This window comes from Astatotilapia calliptera, chromosome 5, assembly GCF_900246225.1.
Source record: "Astatotilapia calliptera chromosome 5, fAstCal1.2, whole genome shotgun sequence".
Taxonomy (NCBI): Eukaryota; Metazoa; Chordata; class Actinopteri; order Cichliformes; family Cichlidae; genus Astatotilapia; species Astatotilapia calliptera.
The window spans coordinates 3,643,822-3,663,356 of NC_039306.1; the positions used below are offsets into that span (position 1 = coordinate 3,643,822).

Here is a 19,535-nt window from a genome sequence, read left to right on the forward strand (position 1 = left end):
TGTCGTCATAAATAAGTCTCCAATAACACCAGAAAAAGTCGCCAGATTTGTCGCTAGTCGCTTTTTAGAAAAAAAATCCCTAAGTAGGTCTGAAAACTCGCTAAATATAGCGACAAAGTTGCTATGTTGGCAACACTGGTCGTGTCCAAATTCATGGGCTGCATCCTCCTGAGGACCCGGCCTTCGCGGTCTACGTGGGCCGGGTCCTCAGAAGGTCCGGTAGGCCAGAAGTAAACGGCTGTGAAATTGGACAGTCTAGCCTTCAGATTTGCGTCATCGCTGTCTCAATGGAGTTTAATAAACTCAGCCGTCTGCTTCTTGCTATCTAAAGTATAACAGGACACTGGTGTATTATCTCGACCATCTCACATTTCTGTTTAATCAGTTTTTTGTTTGACGTTTATTCAGCTGTGTGAAAACAAAGGAGGAACCCTCCCGAGGGATTAATAAAGTTTTATTTTATCTATATCTAATCTAATAACTTTATATAATATATAATATATAATATGTAAGTGACTTATCTAAGTGACTTAGATTATCTAAGTGACTTATATTTTACGTTTAACCTGAGTAGCGAAAGACCGCGGTGATCTGAAAATGATATGCCTGGAGTTGTGCCGTTCTCGGCGGCTCTAGTGACCCTCGAGCTCCCAGCTAGCTATCGAGCTAGTGGATAACAGACGTCTCAGAAAACGTCAAAGCAGTTTTGCAAGTATGTAATATCTTGATAAAACGAGCAAATATTTGAAGTTTACACAGATACTTTCTCACCTGAAAATATGTTAAAATTTTATTTTGTGACCCAGAAAGAGTATTAAGTGTAATATTAAAAAAAGTAAAAGTAGCTGCCACCATTGTTGGAAACAGGAATTGGCTGGGATAGGTTGGGCCACAAAGGTTTTACACCAGACCTATCCTTCAAATCTGGGGAAAAGGAGGACGCATTTGGAGGAGTCCTTGAATTTGGACAGCCTTCGTCGCATCGCTGTAAAGTAATCGGACTACAAATGCAGCCTCCGAAGGATGCGGCCCCTGAATTTGAACATAGCAACGATACCGGAGGTTGCTTCTTCTACTTCGGGGTTTAACGGAAGCTGGCATCCTCGTAGATGTATTGCTGCCATCTTCTGTTTCAGTCCGTTATTACACTCTTAAAACCTACTTATGCGTGCGTCTTTCAGGATCTTACAAAGCTTCAAACGATGCGTCGACTATTAAATTAGCCGTCGACGATTTTGATAGTCGACTAATCGTGGCAGCCCTAATATATATATTGGAATAAGAAATATATTAACAAAGGATTTTTACTGTTGTTTAGTTGACTTACGTTTCAGTAACAAAATAAAAACTGCACTGAGGAAATTAGTCAACGTAGATCAACTCTTGAGTGAGTAAAGACTATTCAGTATTATTATTTTAAACAGGTAATGGGAAAGTTCTCGCAACATATTATTTGCTAGCTGTGTTTAACTGAACCCTGTAGTGATGGATCTTATTGAACACATTTCTGGGTGTAAAACAAGGGAATAATGATGTGGAGCTTCATTCTCCTCAAGTATTTTTTGGCATTTCCGTCGCTCCGTATTCGCCATTTTATGCAGCACTGGGTCAGAGTACCCATTGAACTGTCTCATAAGCCAGGATGTATTTCTGAGTAAGACCAATGTGTCTAACTGCACTCCTCATTGTTAGCATCCACAGAATTTGTACAATTGGGAGGTCAGTGATGTGAGACTGAATATTTTGTTGTTAAAATCAAAAAGAAGATTGCAGACTTTAATGTTTCAAATCTTGGAGTTTGAAAAATCAACAATGAAATTTATGGAGATTTTAGAAGGATGAGTTATGACATATTTACAATATCCGTGAATGATTTATATGATTTTTGGTTAAGTGTGTTTGTGTCATCAAAGAATTATTAAAACAATTAATTATAGGATAGTTCATCGGGACTAGAGTGCGACATCAGGTAGATTTGAATTGAATATTCTTTATTTATTTATGGCGCTTTTGCACCCTGGTGATGGCAAGCTACATTGTAGCCACAGCCACCCTTCCGGGGGTTAAAATATGTGTGTTAAAACACTCCCCCAGAGAGATTCATGTTTCAGTCATGCAGAAAAAGTCCAAACTCTGTGACCTAAAAAATTACTTTTTGTTCAGGGTGGACCTTGCGTTCACCAGACCCATTCTTGTGGGAACTGGGTCTGTGAAATCTGTGCAAGATGCTGCAGATTCCCAAGGTTGCCACCTTTCAAGTGCAGATCAAGGGGAGTGGAACAATGGGGATAGGACACCTGATCCAAGTCGGCAACAAGTACCAGCCAGGAATGAACAGGGTTCAGGAAACTCCAGGATGTAGAAAGTCTAGGAACCGATCCATATTTGATCAGGAAAGTCCCCGGAGACCTCAGCCCCTCTAGCCGCTTGCCACGACTTCTGTGAAGGCCTCTCCAGGGAGGTGGGTGTGGCGCCCAGCAAAGGTAAGCTGGTACTCCAGCCGAGAGTGGGGCTAAGAATTCAGGTCTGATTGCTACAGTGTTTGCTTAAAAAAAGTCTTGAGAGCATTGTTAAGGAAGCAAATGTTGTTTTAAAAATACTAAATAACAATAAAGAAGCAGAAGCAAACAGAGGTGCAACCCAAAGCAGAGTAAAGAACAATAACACGTACAAGTCATCTGTCCGTGTCAGTAGTGTTGTACAGTCTGTGAACATAAAGAAAGGTCATAACATCACTACTTCCATACGGCTTAAAACCCTGCCCAACTCAAGGTACCACATCTTGGTAACGTACCTTATATATTTCATTTTTAACTATAACTGAAACTGCAAACACATATTTAAAGTTTGGAACATAAGTTTTTGTACTTCTAATGATGCAAAGTTAAAGATGTTAATGATGCTGATACCCTAAATTAGAGATGGACCGATCCGATATTACGTATCGGTATCGGTCCGATACTGACCTAAATTACTGGATCGGATATCGGAGAAAAATAAAAAATGTAATCCGATCCATTAAATATCACGAAAGCACCTCATAAAACTTGCAACACGCCGTAACTCACCTCAGAACGTTAGCACGTCGGAGCAGTATGCATCACGTGATAGAGCGGCTGTGGCATGCGGGATCTGTCGGTGGTCTGGATAGCATTTGGAGCTTCGCTAGCAACCCGGCATTTCATCTCCGACAAAGTTATCCCCGAGAGAAGTAAAGCAAGTGTGTAAGTCCATCTATGAATGTTTGTAAAGCATTCCTGCGTTAAGCTTAACAAGCGACTGCCTCTCCTGCTGCTACTTCAATCATGAAACTGCTAATGCTGGGCAGACACTGTGTGATTTTTTTTCAGTCGCGCGATTCAGCTCCTGCTCAAACTGTACGATTGACTCGCAGGGGTTAGAAGTTCATAGGTCACGATGCAGGGTCTCACACTATACGACCCGATGCTCTGATACGACCTGAGTGCTCACACTGTGCATACATAAAATGGAGGTTATAATAGAAATTCTGTCGCTCGCTCTCCCTCTCTGTCTTTCACTCACACAGACACACCACCACCATCAACTTTGCTAAATTGCTAATGAAATACATTGATCAGGCAGCTGTGATTGAGCAGCATTGTAGATCCAACTATTTTCAAGGTTGTTGTGTCGTGATAATTTTGTGAGGCCACATCGAAAAGGCTCGGATGAGCTTTCTATAGTTCTACAAGTTGTTCCTCCATCGCTTGTGTCCAGATCACACGCTGCACTGCCGTGCTGCTCCGTCTTTTTTTTCGCTGACATTTGTGTTTGTGCGTGCGCAGTGTGACAAACTGCGGTGACACCCTCGCGACCAAGCGATTGATGATCGGGAGCTGGTCGTGAGGTGTTAATCGCGTCTCGTTACCCCACGTATACTACACGATGCACGATGAAGGCCAAAATCGGGCCGATTGCCAAAACGGCCCATTTTGAGCCAAAAATCGGCTCAAAATGGGCCAAAAATCGCACAGTGTGAGCCCAGCATTAATGATCAGCTGATCGGCTTTTCTGTCGGGAGTCCGTCTCTCTTGTTTGTTTTTGGCCCACTTTGCACCAGAAAGAGGGAACCAGCGGATAAACAACAGCAACACGTTTAAGCTTGATCAGCTGTTGTTAGAATTTATTTAATATTACTTTCTAGCCCAGGATCTTTTTTTACGAAGCTGACGCTGGTAACTGTGCAGGGGCGGATCTAGCAAAGTTTAGCCAGGGGGGCCGATAGGGCATTAACAGGGAAAAGGGGGCACAAAGACATACTTTTCTTTCTTATTCTCATTTAAAATGTCTAGCTTTTAATAAATAATTATCTGACACCCAAAGTTTTAATTTGATGTAAAAGGAATAGAAGTCAATTACTGTATATAGTGACTATTAAGTCTAATATATATACCCTAGTAAGATATAGTACTTTTTCCTTTGGGAAAGTACCATCTGTGCAGTCTGCAATTTTGTTGAAGAAAGATGTTGAATCTATTTAATATTTCTTGAAAAATAATTGATTTCTGTGCATTTTTTTTCACACTGCATCAAATTAAGGTTGATTACGTCGATTAAGCATCATGAGGTGGAGCGTGAGGGGTGGTTCCCTATTTTTTATTTATTTATTTTGTTGTTGCTGGGAGTTGGAACCCTATTAGTTAGGTTGCTTAATATTTACGCTAAGTACTCTTTAAAATACCAGAATAGGGAGGATGGTGTAGGTTTAAGTTTATTAGATTGATCAGTATTGCTGAACTATGAAATATTTTTTTTGCATACAGGTATAACAGAATAGCTTTAGTGTAGTTGTTGTTTTAAACTTGAGTATGAACTTATACAAAATGCAGCAAGATATTTAAAAAACAGTTTTGTTGATTAAAAAACACTATATCGGATTCATATCGGTATCGGCAGATATCCAAATTTATGATATCGGTATCGGACATAAAAAAGTGGTATCGTGCCATCTCTACCCTAAATATTACTGATCCAGTTATTTCTTGGTCTTTCATTCAACCAACCACTTTGATCAAGTTGCATCACTGGTGGGATGCTTTAAGTTTCTGTCAAAGATTTATGCAGTTGACAAACACGTTCATCAAAAACATTTAACATCTGATTAATAATTCTTATTATTTTGACATGATTTGAATGATTTGCAAGCTTTTTCAAAATCCCTTTACCCTTATAGTGTAATTCTTCATATTACATACAGATATGTAATTGTCATGGTGCTGGGTCGTTGACCCAGCGTTTTGTGTTTGGCATTATATTTATTATTATTACTGATTTGATGTTTAATTTCTTCATGGTTATCTTATTAGTATGTAGGTTTCATTCTCAGGGTTTCCAGTTCGTGGTTTATTTCCTGTGTCATTCTCCTGGTGCTTCGGTGGTGTCCCTGAGTTTGTGTTTGTGAATTTCCTGTTTTACTCCACAGTGTTAGCTTGTCTCTTCCTGTCATCTTGTGAATTGGGATCAGCTGTGCTCCCCTCCTGTGTGTCATTACCTGATTTTCTTGTGTGTGTATATATAGTGGGTGCGGTCTGCTCGTCTGCGTTTCATTGGGGTGTTTGTTCCTTAGGCTGCATCTCTCTGCCCTTCATGCTGTTACGTTATTATTTCAGGTTTGCTCTTTAGATTCCCACTTTAGGTTTTTTCAGTAACTTCTCATGCCTCATTACCTGTTTTTGTCATTCTGCCACTTTGTAAATAAACGTTCATTCATATCATCAGTCTTTTGCCTGCATTTTAGGTAGTGATGGGCAGATGAAGCTTCATGAAGCACTGAAGCTTTTCATCCAATTGGTTCATCCCAGCGCAAAGCTTCTGGAAGCTTCATTTGCTCTAGTAGGACACCTACTGGACATAAAAATATTAGTTGGCATGAATTTGAAGAGTGTGGCCTTTTGCACACAGCCTGTAAATGTCAACAACAAAAGGAGTGTGTAAAACATGTATATTGTAGTGATGGCAGTATACTGTGTATATTTATACTGGCATTTATCTTACTATTAAATTAGAAAAGTAGTGTTACTGTAGTTAGAGCTGTTTCTAGTATTAAATTGTCATGGCTTCAGTTTTTTGACTTATTAGAGATTTAACTGAAAACCACATCAGGTAATTCTCTGTGGTAAATGAAACACCCTCTGTTAGTCTTTAGTATTTATAGTACTCAAAAAAGCAGGATGAATGTACTGTAGAAATGAAAAATTAGTTTACAGATATTAGTATTGCATGGAATTAATTTTCCATGGAAAACCTGAATTTCAATATATAGATGGATAGATGGATAGATAGGTTTTAAAGTCATAATAAATATTGTTCGTGCACAGAAACAATATTTGAAACATTTTCTTTATTCTGCATTGAGAGCAAACATTGACAGAGGCATAGCTTGCACACTTACAGTGTGCTGATGCAAAGGTTTGTGTAAGAAAACAATATTTGAAACATTTTCTTTATTCTGCATTGAGAGCAAACACTGACAGAGGCATAGCTTGCACACTTACAGTGTGCTGACGCAAAGCTTTGTGTAAGATTTAACTTTTTCCCCCCTGGAGAATCCTCCTGAACCAGTTAACGTATTTTGAGATATCTGTATAGACATTGGGGACATCCGGATAGTTACAATTTCCCAGCTCGGTTCCAGGAAGCAGATTGTTGAAAGAAACAATACCGACAGCCATTCCCTTGCAGACCAGAGGGCCACCAGAATCACCCTGTAAGGAGGAAGTATTTACTTTTTTCATGTGATACTTAATGCCGGTTGCTCATATATTTCTCAACCACAGAGCAGTTAGCAAGAATTTTCAAGGAAAGGACAGAAAACATACCTGACAGAATCCTTTATTTGTGTTGTATCCACCTGCACAGATAACATTGGGAGGAAGACCACCCCATCTTTCCCTGCAGACTTGTGGGCCGATGACAGACACATCCACCACTCTCAGGTTGTCAACAACATTACCGTAAGTGTTTATCTTACCCCATCCAGCCACTTGGCACTTCTCATTTTCATTTAATGTCATTTCACGGAAGGGAAGTCGAATGAATTGAATTGTATTGCATGTTTGGACAGGTCTAGACAGCTAGAGGCACAGAATTAAAGAGTAAAGATTAAAAATAAGTGAAAACATGTAACAGCAACACAGAACATCTATCATTTATCTTTTTTTTAAGTAAGCACTTTTTCCCTCAATTAGAAATTTGTTTTTCAATAAGTGCATTGTAAATTCAAACACTCAAAAATATAAAACTTCCAGTGTGGTGTGAGAAAACAAAAAGATAAAAACCTTACTTTTAAAAGCATGATGTCGTATCCAGAGCCAACATCCTGATAATATGGGTGTTTGTATTTGTCGGCAATCTGTATCACGAGCTTATTAGCACTCCTCAGATGGTGGTTACCAAGGACTACATACCTAAGATTCCTGAATAAAATATAATAATGAAGATCATCAGTAGATTTTCTGCAGTTACATAAACAACATGATGAAAATATTAATACATTTTTATAGTTAAATTAAATTTTATGTATTCACTGAATTTATTCAAAATTTTTTATGGTTTTAGTTTGTAAGGGAAGAACTTAAATAATTATTATTACATTATACAGTACTAAATATACATGTCATGTGTATATCCCTATACACATGACTTCATAGAAGTCTATATATATATATATATATAGACTTCATAGAAGTCTATATATATATATATATATATATATATATATAGACTTCATAGAAGTCTATATATATATATATATATATATATAGACTTCATAGAAGTCTATATATATATATATATATATATGTCATATATCTATATGTAGAGAGAGAATTTATTTAAATAAGAAATAAATAAGAAATTTCCTTGGTGGAATGATTACTTACAGGTCACAGTGTGCAGCAGTCATTACAAGGTTCTCAGACACAAGAAATCCTCCACAAATATGGTAGCCGTTGCAATCCAGCACTGATGCCATATACAGCATTTCGTTGTCTGGGGCTATTTGCCCATTTATAATTTCACTTCCGAGGACTAGTAGCATTAGGAGGAAACAAAATTAATAAAAAATTATTTAAAAAACTATTAATATTCCACACAAGTATTCATGGTGCAACTTACCATTTTGCCCGAGGAATGTCAGCGCATAAATGACCACAAATGACTGCAGAGCAAACATCTTGGTGGTGAAATGCTCGATCTCTTATGTTGAGGCCGACGGGTCAGTCCTTTTAAGCAGTTTGTACCAACTAACATCTGACTTTTAACCACTTCCTGTGTGTAACATGTTTTTGAAATTTTCCACAGCAAATGCTTCACTATCACCATCTGTTATATGTGCACCCATTTCTCATTAACAGTATTGAATTTCAAACAAACTACAGCTAAATCTTCTGCTTACTGAGAAATGCTCCCTTTGTTTTTCTTTGGGTGGACAAGATGCTTTAGCTTGGAACTAGAAAAATTAAAATCAAAGTGAAGGGCTCAAATAGATGCTTGAGGATTTTCACTTTTGTTTTATTTTATTTTGCAGTTATTCGAACTAAACCCAAACAACCACCATCTTCACTCATGGCACTCCCACTGGCATCAGCTGGAGACCTGCCAAGGTAGAAGCTGACTGGAACAACAAAAATTGTTCTCTGATAACAAGACTGTTGTTGGAGCTCTTTGTCCCTCCTTCACAACCAACTGGGCTCACTGGAGACTTGTTGACCTCTTCTTTCAGCTGAACATGGGACACACACACATATGCATGTAATTGACACAGACCCCCCCCCCCTCCAAGAAAAAAGCTTCTCCCAGCTGACGTATGTGACAGGTCCGGACCAGCGCTGTAGGATGGCAGCAGGACGGGATGGCTGTTTGTCTACACTGGCTCACTCCATACTCCCACCCTGTTGCTTGTCATGTCTTTTGATGGTGTAAGATGTTTAGATTAATGTGCTTTATGTGCTGAGGTGTTTTTTTACTGACCTCAAGCTGCTCTCCTAGTGGAGCCCAGTCTGAGTAGAGTCCTTTTTTTCCCCTCCTCCTGTCCCAGATGTTGTGTATGTTCATTGTTTTGCTACCTATTCTGACCTGTCTTACCAATGTGATGTTTGTGTAATACAGCGGCTTGCAAAAGTATTCGGCCCCCTTGAACTTTCCCACATTTTGTCACATTACAGCCACAAACATGAATCAATTTTATTGGAATTCCACGTGAAAGACCAACACAAAGTGGTGCACACGTGAGAAGTGGAACGAAAATCATACATGATTCCAAACATTTTTTACAAATAAATAACTGCAAAGTGGGGTGTGCGTAATTATTCAGCCCCCTGAGTCAATACTTGCTGCAATTACAGCTGCCAGTCTTTTAGGGTCTGTCTCTACCAGCTTTGCACATCTAGAGACTGAAATCCTTGCCCATTCTTCTTTGCAAAACAGCACCACAACTGCTCTGTGACGCCTCAGAGGTTGTCTAAGAGAATACTGGGAGCAACAAATTGATTTACTCTGCCTTACAGAAACCTGGTTGCAGCAGGATTATTATGCTGTACAGTGCAGCGAGGAATGCCCAGACCTCTACATTGGAGAGACCAAACAGCCACTTCACAAGCGCATGGCACAACACAGAAGAGCCACCTCCACAGGACAAGACTCAGCAGTCCATCTGCATCTTAAGGACAAAGGTCACTCTTTCGAGGATGCCAATGTTCACATTTTGGACAGAGAGGACAGATGGTTTGAAAGAGGAGTGAAAGAAGCCATCTATGTCCACTGTGAGCGACCATCTTTGAACAGAGGCGGGGGTTTACGACACCAACTCTCTGCCATCTATAATCCAGTTTTGAGATCCCTTCCCAGACGCCTTAACGCCCACTCACATCCTGGGCCATCTGACCTCAGGAATTCGCATGATAAGGTGGGGCCAGGTTTCACAATGAACACACCCGAAACTCTGGCTGATTGGGACCCACACCCAGTTTCACACCTTGGCTCAGGCGATTAGAGGATCATCAGGGGGTCCTTTTGTCCCTCTGTGGGGGGTCACTCCCACTAGGTTTATATCTGGGACTCTCCACCATTTGACCTTAGAACTGAAGAAGCTTCTCGGATGAGAGGTGAAACGTCTTCAAGCAACTTAAACAAGTCCAGACGCTTTTCTTTGCAAGCTCCTTTGACTACGATGACCTGGATGACTGAGAACCTTCACAGACATTATTATGTTAGTTTAAATGAATCAACACCCCCGAGTCATTCTAACTACCAGAAATCTCGAAGCACAGGCCGAGGGGGAGGTGTGGCAGCAATTTTTCACACCAGCCTATTAATTAATGAAAGACCAAGACAGACTTTTAATTCATTTGAAAGCCTGATGCTTAGCCTCGTCCACCCCAGCTGTGAAACTCAGAAACCAGTCTTACTTGTTATCATCTATCGTCCACCTGGGCCTTACACAGAGTTTCTGTCTGATTTCTCAGACTTTATATCTGATTTAGTCCTGAGCTCAGATAAAATAATTATTGTGGGTGATTTTAACATCCATGTAGATGCTAAAAATGACAGCCTCAACATGGCATTTAATCTTTTATTAGACTCAATTGGTTTCTCTCAAAATGTAAAAGAACCCACCCACCACTTTAATCACACTCTAGATCTTGTTTTTAACATATGGCATAGAAACTGAACATTTAACAGTGTTTCCTGAAAACCCTCTCCTGTCTGATCATTTCCTGATAACATTTACATTTACAATATTTGATTACACAGCAGTGGAGAGTAGACTTTATCACAGTAGATGTCTTTCTGAAAGCGCTGTAACTAAGTTTAAGAATATAATCCACCCACTGATATCATCTTCAATGCCCTGTACCAACACAGAGCAGAGCAGCTATCTGAACGCTACTCCAACAGAGGTCAATCATCTTGTTAATAATTTTACCTCCTCACTACGTACGACTCTGGATACTGTAGCTCCTGTGAAAACTAAGGTCTCTAATCAGAAGTACCTGACTCCGTGGTATAATTCTCAAACACGTAGCCTAAAGCAAATGACTCGTAATCTGGAGAGGAAATGGCGTGTCACAAATTTAGAGGATCATCGTTTTGCCTGGAGAAATAGCTTGCTGCTTTATAAGAAAGCCCTCCGCAAAGCCAGAACATCTTACTATTCATCACTGATTGAAGTAAATAAGAACAACCCCAGGTTTCTCTTCAGCACTGTAGCCAGGCTGACAAAAAGTCAGAGCTCTTGTGAGCCAACAATCCCTTTAACGTTAACTAGTAATGACTTCATGAACTTCTTCACAAATAAAATTTTTATCATTAGAGAAAAAATTACCAGTAATCATCCCACAGATGTAATATTATCTACAGCTACTCTTAGTACCATTGATGTTAAGTTAGACTCTTTTTCTCCAATTGATCTTTCTGAGTTAACTTCAATAATTACTTCCTCCAAACCATCAACGTGTCTTTTAGACCCCATTCCTACAAAACTGCTCAAAGAAGTCCTGCCATTAATTAATTCATCGATCTTAAATATGATCAACCAGGTCGCTGGTTCGATCCCCGGGCACTCTGTCCTGGTCGTTGTGTCCTTGGGCAAGACACTTTACCCTACTGCCTACTGGTGTTGGCCAGAGGGGCCGATGGCGCGATATGGCAGCCTCGCTTCTGTCAGTCTGCCCCAGGGCAGCTGTGGCTACAACCGTAGCTTGCCTCCACCAGTGTTTGAATGTGAGAGTGAATAAATAGTGGCATTGTAAAGCGCTTTGGGTGCCTTGAAAAGCGCTATATAAATCCAATCCATTATTATTATTATTATCTCTAATGATCGGCTATGTACCACAGGCCTTCAAGCTAGCTGTAGTTAAACCTTTACTCAAAAAGCCATCTCTAGACCCAGCAGTCTTAGCTAATTATAGGCCAATCTCCAACCTTCCTTTCATATCAAAAATCCTTGAAAGAGTAGTTGTCAAACAGCTAACAGATCACCTGCAGAGGAATGGTTTATTTGAAGAGTTTCAGTCAGGTTTCAGAGCTCATCACAGCACAGAAACAGCTTTAGTGAAGGTTACAAATGATCTTCTTATGGCCTCTGACAGTGGACTCATCTCTGTGCTTGTCCTGCTAGACCTTAGTGCAGCATTCGATACTGTCGACCATAATATCCTATTAGAGCGATTAGAACATGCTGTAGGTATTACAGGTACTGCACTGCAGTGGTTTGTATCATATCTATCTAATAGACTCCAGTTTGTGCATGTAAATGGAGAGTCCTCTTCACACACTGAGGTTAATTATGGAGTTCCACAGGGTTCAGTGCTAGGACCGATTCTGTTTACATTATACATGCTTCCCTTAGGCAGCATCATTAGAAGACATAGCATACATTTTCACTGCTATGCAGATGACACCCAGCTCTATCTGTCCATGAAGCCAGATAACACACACCAATTAGTTAAACTGCAGGAATGTCTTAACGACATAAAGACCTGGATGGCCGCTAACTTTCTGCTTCTTAATTCAGATAAAACTGAGGTTATTGTACTCGGCCCTGAAAAGCTTAGAAATATGGTATCTAACCAGATTCTTACTCTGGATGGCATTACCTTGGCCTCCAGTAATGCTGTGAGGAACCTTGGAGTCATTTTTGACCAGGACATGTCCTTCAATGCACATATTAAACAAATATGTAAGATTGCTTACTTCCATTTGTGCAACATCTCTAAAGTTAGAAAAATCCTGTCTCAGAGTGACGCTGAAAAACTAGTTCATGCATTTATTACTTCCAGGCTGGACTACTGTAATTCATTATTATCAGGATGTCCAAAAAACTCTCTGAAAAGCCTTCAGCTGATCCAAAATGCTGCAGCAAGAGTACTGACAGGGACTAGAAAGAGAGAGCAGATTTCTCCTGTTTTGGCTTCCCTTCATTGGCTTCCTGTTAAATCCAGAATTGAATTCAAAATCCTGCTCCTCACATACAAGGTCTTAAATAATCAGGCCCCATCTTATCTTAATGACCTTGTAGTACCATATCACCCTATTAGAGCACTTCGCTCTCGCTCTGCAGGCCTACTTGTTGTTCCTAGAGTATTTAAAAGTAGAATGGGAGGGAGAGCCTTCAGTTTTCAGGCCCCTCTTCTGTGGAACCAGCTTCCAGTTTGGATTCAGGAGACAGACACTATCTCTACTTTTAAGATTAGGCTTCAAACTTTCCTTTTTGCTAAAGCATATAGTTAGGGCTGGACCAGGTGGCCCTGAATCCTCCCTTAGTTATGCTGCAATAGACGTAGGCTGCCGGTGGATTCCCATGATGCATTGAGTTTTTCCTTTCCAGTCACCTTTCTCACTCACTATGTATTAACAGACCTCTCTGCATTGAATCATATCTGTTATTAACCTCTGTCTCTCTTCCACAGCATGTCTTTTATCCTGTCTTCCTTCTCTCACCCCAACCGGTCGCAGCAGATGGCCGCCCCTCCCTGAGCCTGGTTCTGCCGGAGGTTTCTTCCTGTTAAAAGGGAGTTTTTCCTTCCCACTGTTGTCAAAGTGCTTGCTCATAGGGGGTCATATGATTGTTGGGTTTTTCTCTGTATCTATGAAGCGCCTTGAGGCAACTTATGTTGTGATTTGGCGCTATATAAATAAAATTGAATTGAATTGAATTGAACAACACCATGAAGTCCAAAGAACACACCAGACAGGTCAGGGATAACGTTATTGAGAAATTTAAAGCAGGCTTAGGCTACAAAAAGATTTCCCAAGCGTTGAACATCCCACGGAGCACTGTTCAAGCCATCATTCAGAAATGGAAGGAGTATGGCACAACTGTAAACCTACCAAGACAAGGCCGTCCACCTAAACTCACAGGCCGAACAAGCAGAGCGCTGATCAGAAATGCAGCCAAGAGGCCCATGGTGACTCTGGACGAGCTGCAGAGATCTACAGCTCAGGTGGGGGAATCTGTCCATAGGACAACTATTAGTCGTGCACTGCACAAAGTTGGCCTTTATGGAAGAGTGGCAAGAAGAAAGCCATTGTTAACAGAAAACCATAAGAAGTCCCGTTTGCAGTTTGCCACAAGCCATGTGGGGGACACAGCAAACATGTGGAAGAAGGTGCTCTGGTCAGATGAGACCAAAACGGAACTTTTTGGCCAAAATGCAAAACGCTATGTGTGGCGGAAAACTAACACTGCACATCACTGTGAACACACCATCCCCACTGTCAAATATGGTGGTGGCAGCATCATGCTCTGGGGGGGCTTCTCTTCAGCAGGGACAGGGAACCTGGTCAGAGTTGATGGGAAGATGGATGGAGCCAAATACAGGGCAATCTTGGAAGAAAACCTCTTGGAGTCTGCAAAAGACTTGAGACTGGGGCAGAGGTTCACCTTCTAGCAGGACAACAACCCTAAACATAAAGCCAGGGCAACAATGGGATGGTTTCACACAAAACATATCCATGTGTTAGAATGGCCCAGTCAAACTCCAGATGTAAATCCAATCCAGAATCTGTGGCAAGATCTGAAACTGCTGTTCACAAACGCTGTCCATCTAATCTGACTGGAAAAGTTCAAGGTTCTGGGTCTGGCAGCAGCAAAACAGTTCAGAAGGCCAACCATGACGGCGAAGAAGCCCAGCTAATGGTCTGGAAAGTGGCCAGTGCCGGCGAGGTGCTGGCACAGGATGTGGACGTGCAAACCGAGCAGGACCCGATGGCGGCGTGGCAGACGCAGGAGACGAGGAAGGACCAGCTGCTTTTCAGCTGCTTCTCCACTCCACACTCAGTTCCTCTCTTAAGCCAGAATCACAATGTCTACTAAAATAAATGTATCACATAACCTTGTGGCCATAAAATATAGAAACTGCAATTAACCCAGCCCTCAGAAATGTGGCATCAATAGAAAGCCCAGGATGTCCCTTGACAGTACAGCAGGAGTCATAGAAATTGCATATATAGTGCTTGACATAGAGGGCTCAGACTCATGTCCTTAACAGAGGACACAGATGATTTGCTGGGTATTAGGAGGTTATCATCCGTCTGGGTTCTTGGCTAGCCTTGCATTAGCATGTTGTTTGTGCAGATGCTTGTTGTTTTAGCATCGTAATGCAGTTGTTTCTATCCTGGATGCAGGTTCCACTTTACCATCCCACTGTTGTCCTTTTGTGCAATAAAATAAAAAGAATGTCCATATCTCCTCCGTCTTCTCCTGAAACTTATCCACCACCCATCTCCAGTATGTAAACTGAAATTAGCTGATTGTAGCACAGGAAGAAAAAAGGGTGTCCCCGTGATAATTTTTCTTTTGGTTTTTTTTTCCTGCCATGTCAATAACTGAAGAACCTTTGTAAAGTAAATTATGGTATAATTATAGCTGTAATGTACTTACTGAAATTAGTACAGCCGCACATTAAATTACTGAAAAATGAAATGTGATTACAGTAGTCTGTCACTCTAACATACCACACCCAACACTGTCGCCTAACACTTTTTGAACACTGTCACATCAATATTATTTGAATCCTAATAGTTTTATTCTTACATTTAAAAAACTAAATTTTCATCCACAGCTGTGAGGACTATAGCACGTTACTTAGTCCCTATGGACCCCAAAGCACTTTACACTACATTCAGTCATCCTCACACACATTCATACACCGGTGATGGCAGTTACATTGCAGCCACAGCTGCCCTGGGCCGGACACTGGCGCCACTGGGCCCTCTGACCAACATCAGTAGGGAATGGGTGAAGTGAAGTGTCTTGCCCAACGACAAACGACCGAGACTGTCGGAGCCAGGGCTCGAACCGGCAACCTTCCGATTACAAGACGAATTGCCAATTCTTGAGCCACGATCGCCCTACCTGTGCCAGGTTTAAGTCCAGCATGGCCCAGGGGCTCCAGCAGTGCGGCTACTCGCTGTACATGCTGCACCCAGGTGTCGCTGTGGATGATAACGTCATCCTAATAAAGCAGCAAAAGCCACGTGTACAAGCAGCACCCATTCCATGTGTCGTTGGAAGGTGGCTGGTGCTCTGAGCAAGCTGAACAGAAGTGTGATAATTTCGTAAACACCGTACATTGTGAAGAAGGCAGTGGAGAGTCTGCCAGTAGCCCTTGGTTAAATAAAGTGTAGAGACAAAATGTCGGTCCAAGCGCTCATCGACACGGGCATCAGATCGGCATCAAACTGTAACACTTAATAAACATACACAGATACAGAGTGGTGCAGGAAACATTATGATAGTGAACAAACTGATCAATGTGAGCTGAATGCCACATGATCTCACTGGTATCTTCTGATAAGTGGGGTGTGGAAATACTAGTGACTTTGCTGGAAAAGGGAATGGGCATTTAGAGTTTTTGCTAGTGAATTTTCTCTGTGTTCAAATGTTTTCATGCATACTGCTATACATGGAGCACATCAAACTGATTTAAGGTGGATGTGAAGGACGTTAAGAATGGATGTGTTTTTTAGGGTTTTTGCACAGATGCATTGTGGATACATCTCTGGCCTGATGAAAAACTGACATGGAACCATTGTGGTAAAACAGATGGCATAAAAAGTGAAACTACCACAGTTTTCTGAAATCTTCTTTTGAAATTTCAACATGATCACTGTCACCATACTGGTTGCAAAAAAGAAAAAAGAAGAAATAAAGAAAAAAAGGAAACAACAGTTTGCTCAACTTGTCAATTACAAGGCATGCCAATGAGCTCAACACTGATAATCCTCCTTTCTTATATGTAACGGAGGGAAGGTGATCTTATTTCCACTGTGTTTTCTAAAAGAAGGAAACCTTCCTCCAAACGGACAGAGCAGTGGAGCCGCCAAGGGAAAGCACACGATTAAAATATAATTTATTATATTTAAATAGTTAAAAATGTAAAATGAATTAAAACAACCCTGGCCAAGGGGTAACACAATAAAAATCAATAAAACACAACATTAAAAGTCCAGTGGCATCCACCACGGTATAAAAGTCACAAAGAACTAAGAAATCCAGCGAAGTCCTCGCCTTCCTCCCCGCATTCCGCGTCACGGTACGCTGAAGAAAGGGAGGGAGCGGCAGTCACTATTCTTTTCAGGCAGTTTTCATTCGTAAAAATGGGATAAGTCAAAAGACTTACCCCGGGTGGGAAGAGCTCTCAACTCCGCCCGCCGCTTCTTTAAAACTGCAAATCGGCACCAGCTTTCTCGCCGCCTCTGCTCTCCCGCAGTGCATAAGCTGGGCTCTTGTTGCTACTGCCGTCCGACTGTTCGCTCCGTGTCGCTGGTGCTGTATCATCCTCCCCTCCAACGCCAAGCTCCAACCGTCTTATGTGTCACTGAGCACTCTGTAAATTACCCTCCCTTTCCTCTCAGGTGTGTCCAATTAGTAAAAACGGGGGAAAGGGCGGAGTCTCTCCACACTGTAAACCCCAACAGTCTACCTGACTTATAAAGTTTGTGGATATAACAATTAAAATTCCTCACAAAGTTGAAACAACTTAAAACTTTTCTGTTCGGTTAACGATTCAAACAGTTATAATTGTACATGGCTTAGAAGTTAAGAGTAAATACTGCTTTCTTAATTATGATTTTTGAGTAAATGTTTTTTCCGAGCTCCGCATGTGGACGTCATGACGTTCTCTATCTAAAACAATTGGAATATAGCAAGGTGTTGTATATTTAGTGCGCTGATAAGGTTTTCAATATTTTTATTTTTTCTTCCAAGACTGAAGACCGAAGACAAAAAGACAGAAGAAAAAAAAAATTGAGACTGCAGTTAATTTCAGGTGGAGACAGTAAACACAGGTGAGTTGAAAGATCTATTGAAGAGTCCTTTCTTCATGGCCATTAAAACATTTTTAGGTTAAAAGACCTGTGTCATGAATCGCTGTGCGGCAGGCAGGGGTTGGACCCAAAATGCAGGACTCAGACTCAGGGGATGAACTCAAAATCACAGCTTTAATTGCTGCTCACAGAAAACGAGCATACAAAACTAAACTGGGAAAATATAAACTCACAGCTTGCAGAGAGGCACACGAGGAAACACACAGCTTGAGGGACAACGCAGCACTGACTCAGAGAAACACAGGGTTTAAATACAATGGGAAGTAACGAGGGGAATGAGACACAGAAGGAGAGCACAGCTGGGAGAAATCAGAACTGACGAGACAAGGGAGCAAAGTAGGATACACTCACATGAGACACAGACCTTCAAAGTAAAACAGGAATTAGCACAGATGCAAACTAGACTAGGGGAGACAGAGCAACTAAGAAACACAGAGGGCAGCTACAAAATACTCAGAACTAAACAGAATACAAGAACACCAAACTAAGACACTACACTAAAGAATAAGCTGGGACAACAAAGAGAACTAAGAACATAATACAAAAAACTCAGAGGCTCAAGAAACTCAAAACACTGGCTCACTGACCCAGGACCATGACAACCTGTTTTTTTTTTTAAAATCACGCCCTGGCTTTGTCACACTGAATCATGTTGAAAAGATCTATTTTCATGGCTCCCCCCATTACCATTTCCTTGTACTTCTTTCTACCAGTCTATTTTATTTTGTGACATTAACATCTTAAATGTACCCCTAATTATTAATAGCTGTGTTAGTATTTATAATGCATTTTTTTTTTTTATCATGTGCAGATCTACCAAGGGTCAGTGGCACAGTTCACCTTTTGTGGTAAGTTATAACACTTCATATGTGGTCACATAAGTAAGTTGTTTCATCAGTTGTTCAGTTCTTATAAAATGTTGTATAATTGTACCAAATCACTGAGGATACATCCAATGTGTAAATCACAATCAACAATTTTACTGTGATATTCGCTCATGTTTAGAGAATCTCCATTATCTTTGTTACTGAGTTTCCATTTTTGTAGGGCCAAATTTGTATTAAAAATTAATATTTTCATATGATGTGAAATGACTCAATCATTTCTAATTTTTAGAAGAAACCATTCATTAAGTCCCTTAAGGTGAAGATTTCATATATTGATAATGATAAAATTAACACAAATTAAAAGTTTCACTGATAAACACATAATTTTTCCTTGCTTTGAACCCCATGTTCTATATAGATTACAGCTCTGATCTGGAGAACACTATTTTAAAATACTGTGTAGGGTTTTTGTCAAATGATTAAGAAACAGACTCTCTGTCACAAGAGACAGAAAGGTTGTATCTTAAAAGAAAAGTCTCCAAAATTTAGTAGAGTCTGATGTCATGCAGTTTCATAAACATGTATTCTCCCCAAAGAATGACACCTGAAAACTTTGCGTTAAATGAACTTTTCTTTTCCCTTTTTAGGAGGCGCCTGATATCAACGTGAAACGCACTGCAGTACTTCGTGCCCTTCCTGTATACCTGTGGGAGGAGGATCCAGAATTCTTTTAGACATGTAATGTAAGTGTATTTTTGCATTACTTAAATTCTGCCAGTAAGATAAAATGCTATGGATTTTTTAAAATACAATGTAATACCCTAGCAGCTACCAAATTGTACAAACAAAATACCCTCT

The 19,535-nt window shown here is 40.6% G+C and overlaps 1 protein-coding gene across 1 annotated transcript; it reads right to left on the minus strand.

Annotated features, from left to right (window-relative positions):
* Nucleotides 1-6,324: 6,324 nt before the first annotated feature.
* Nucleotides 6,325-8,194, minus strand: LOC113021880 (duodenase-1-like). Its single transcript, XM_026166702.1, has 5 exons — nt 8,137-8,194; nt 7,902-8,049; nt 7,304-7,436; nt 6,840-7,094; nt 6,325-6,725 (listed from the first exon to the last, which is right to left on the minus strand). Exons 1-5 carry the CDS (start codon nt 8,192-8,194, stop codon nt 6,546-6,548), a joined length of 774 nt encoding a protein of 257 aa, XP_026022487.1. The 3' UTR covers nt 6,325-6,545.
* Nucleotides 8,195-19,535: the final 11,341 nt, after the last annotated feature.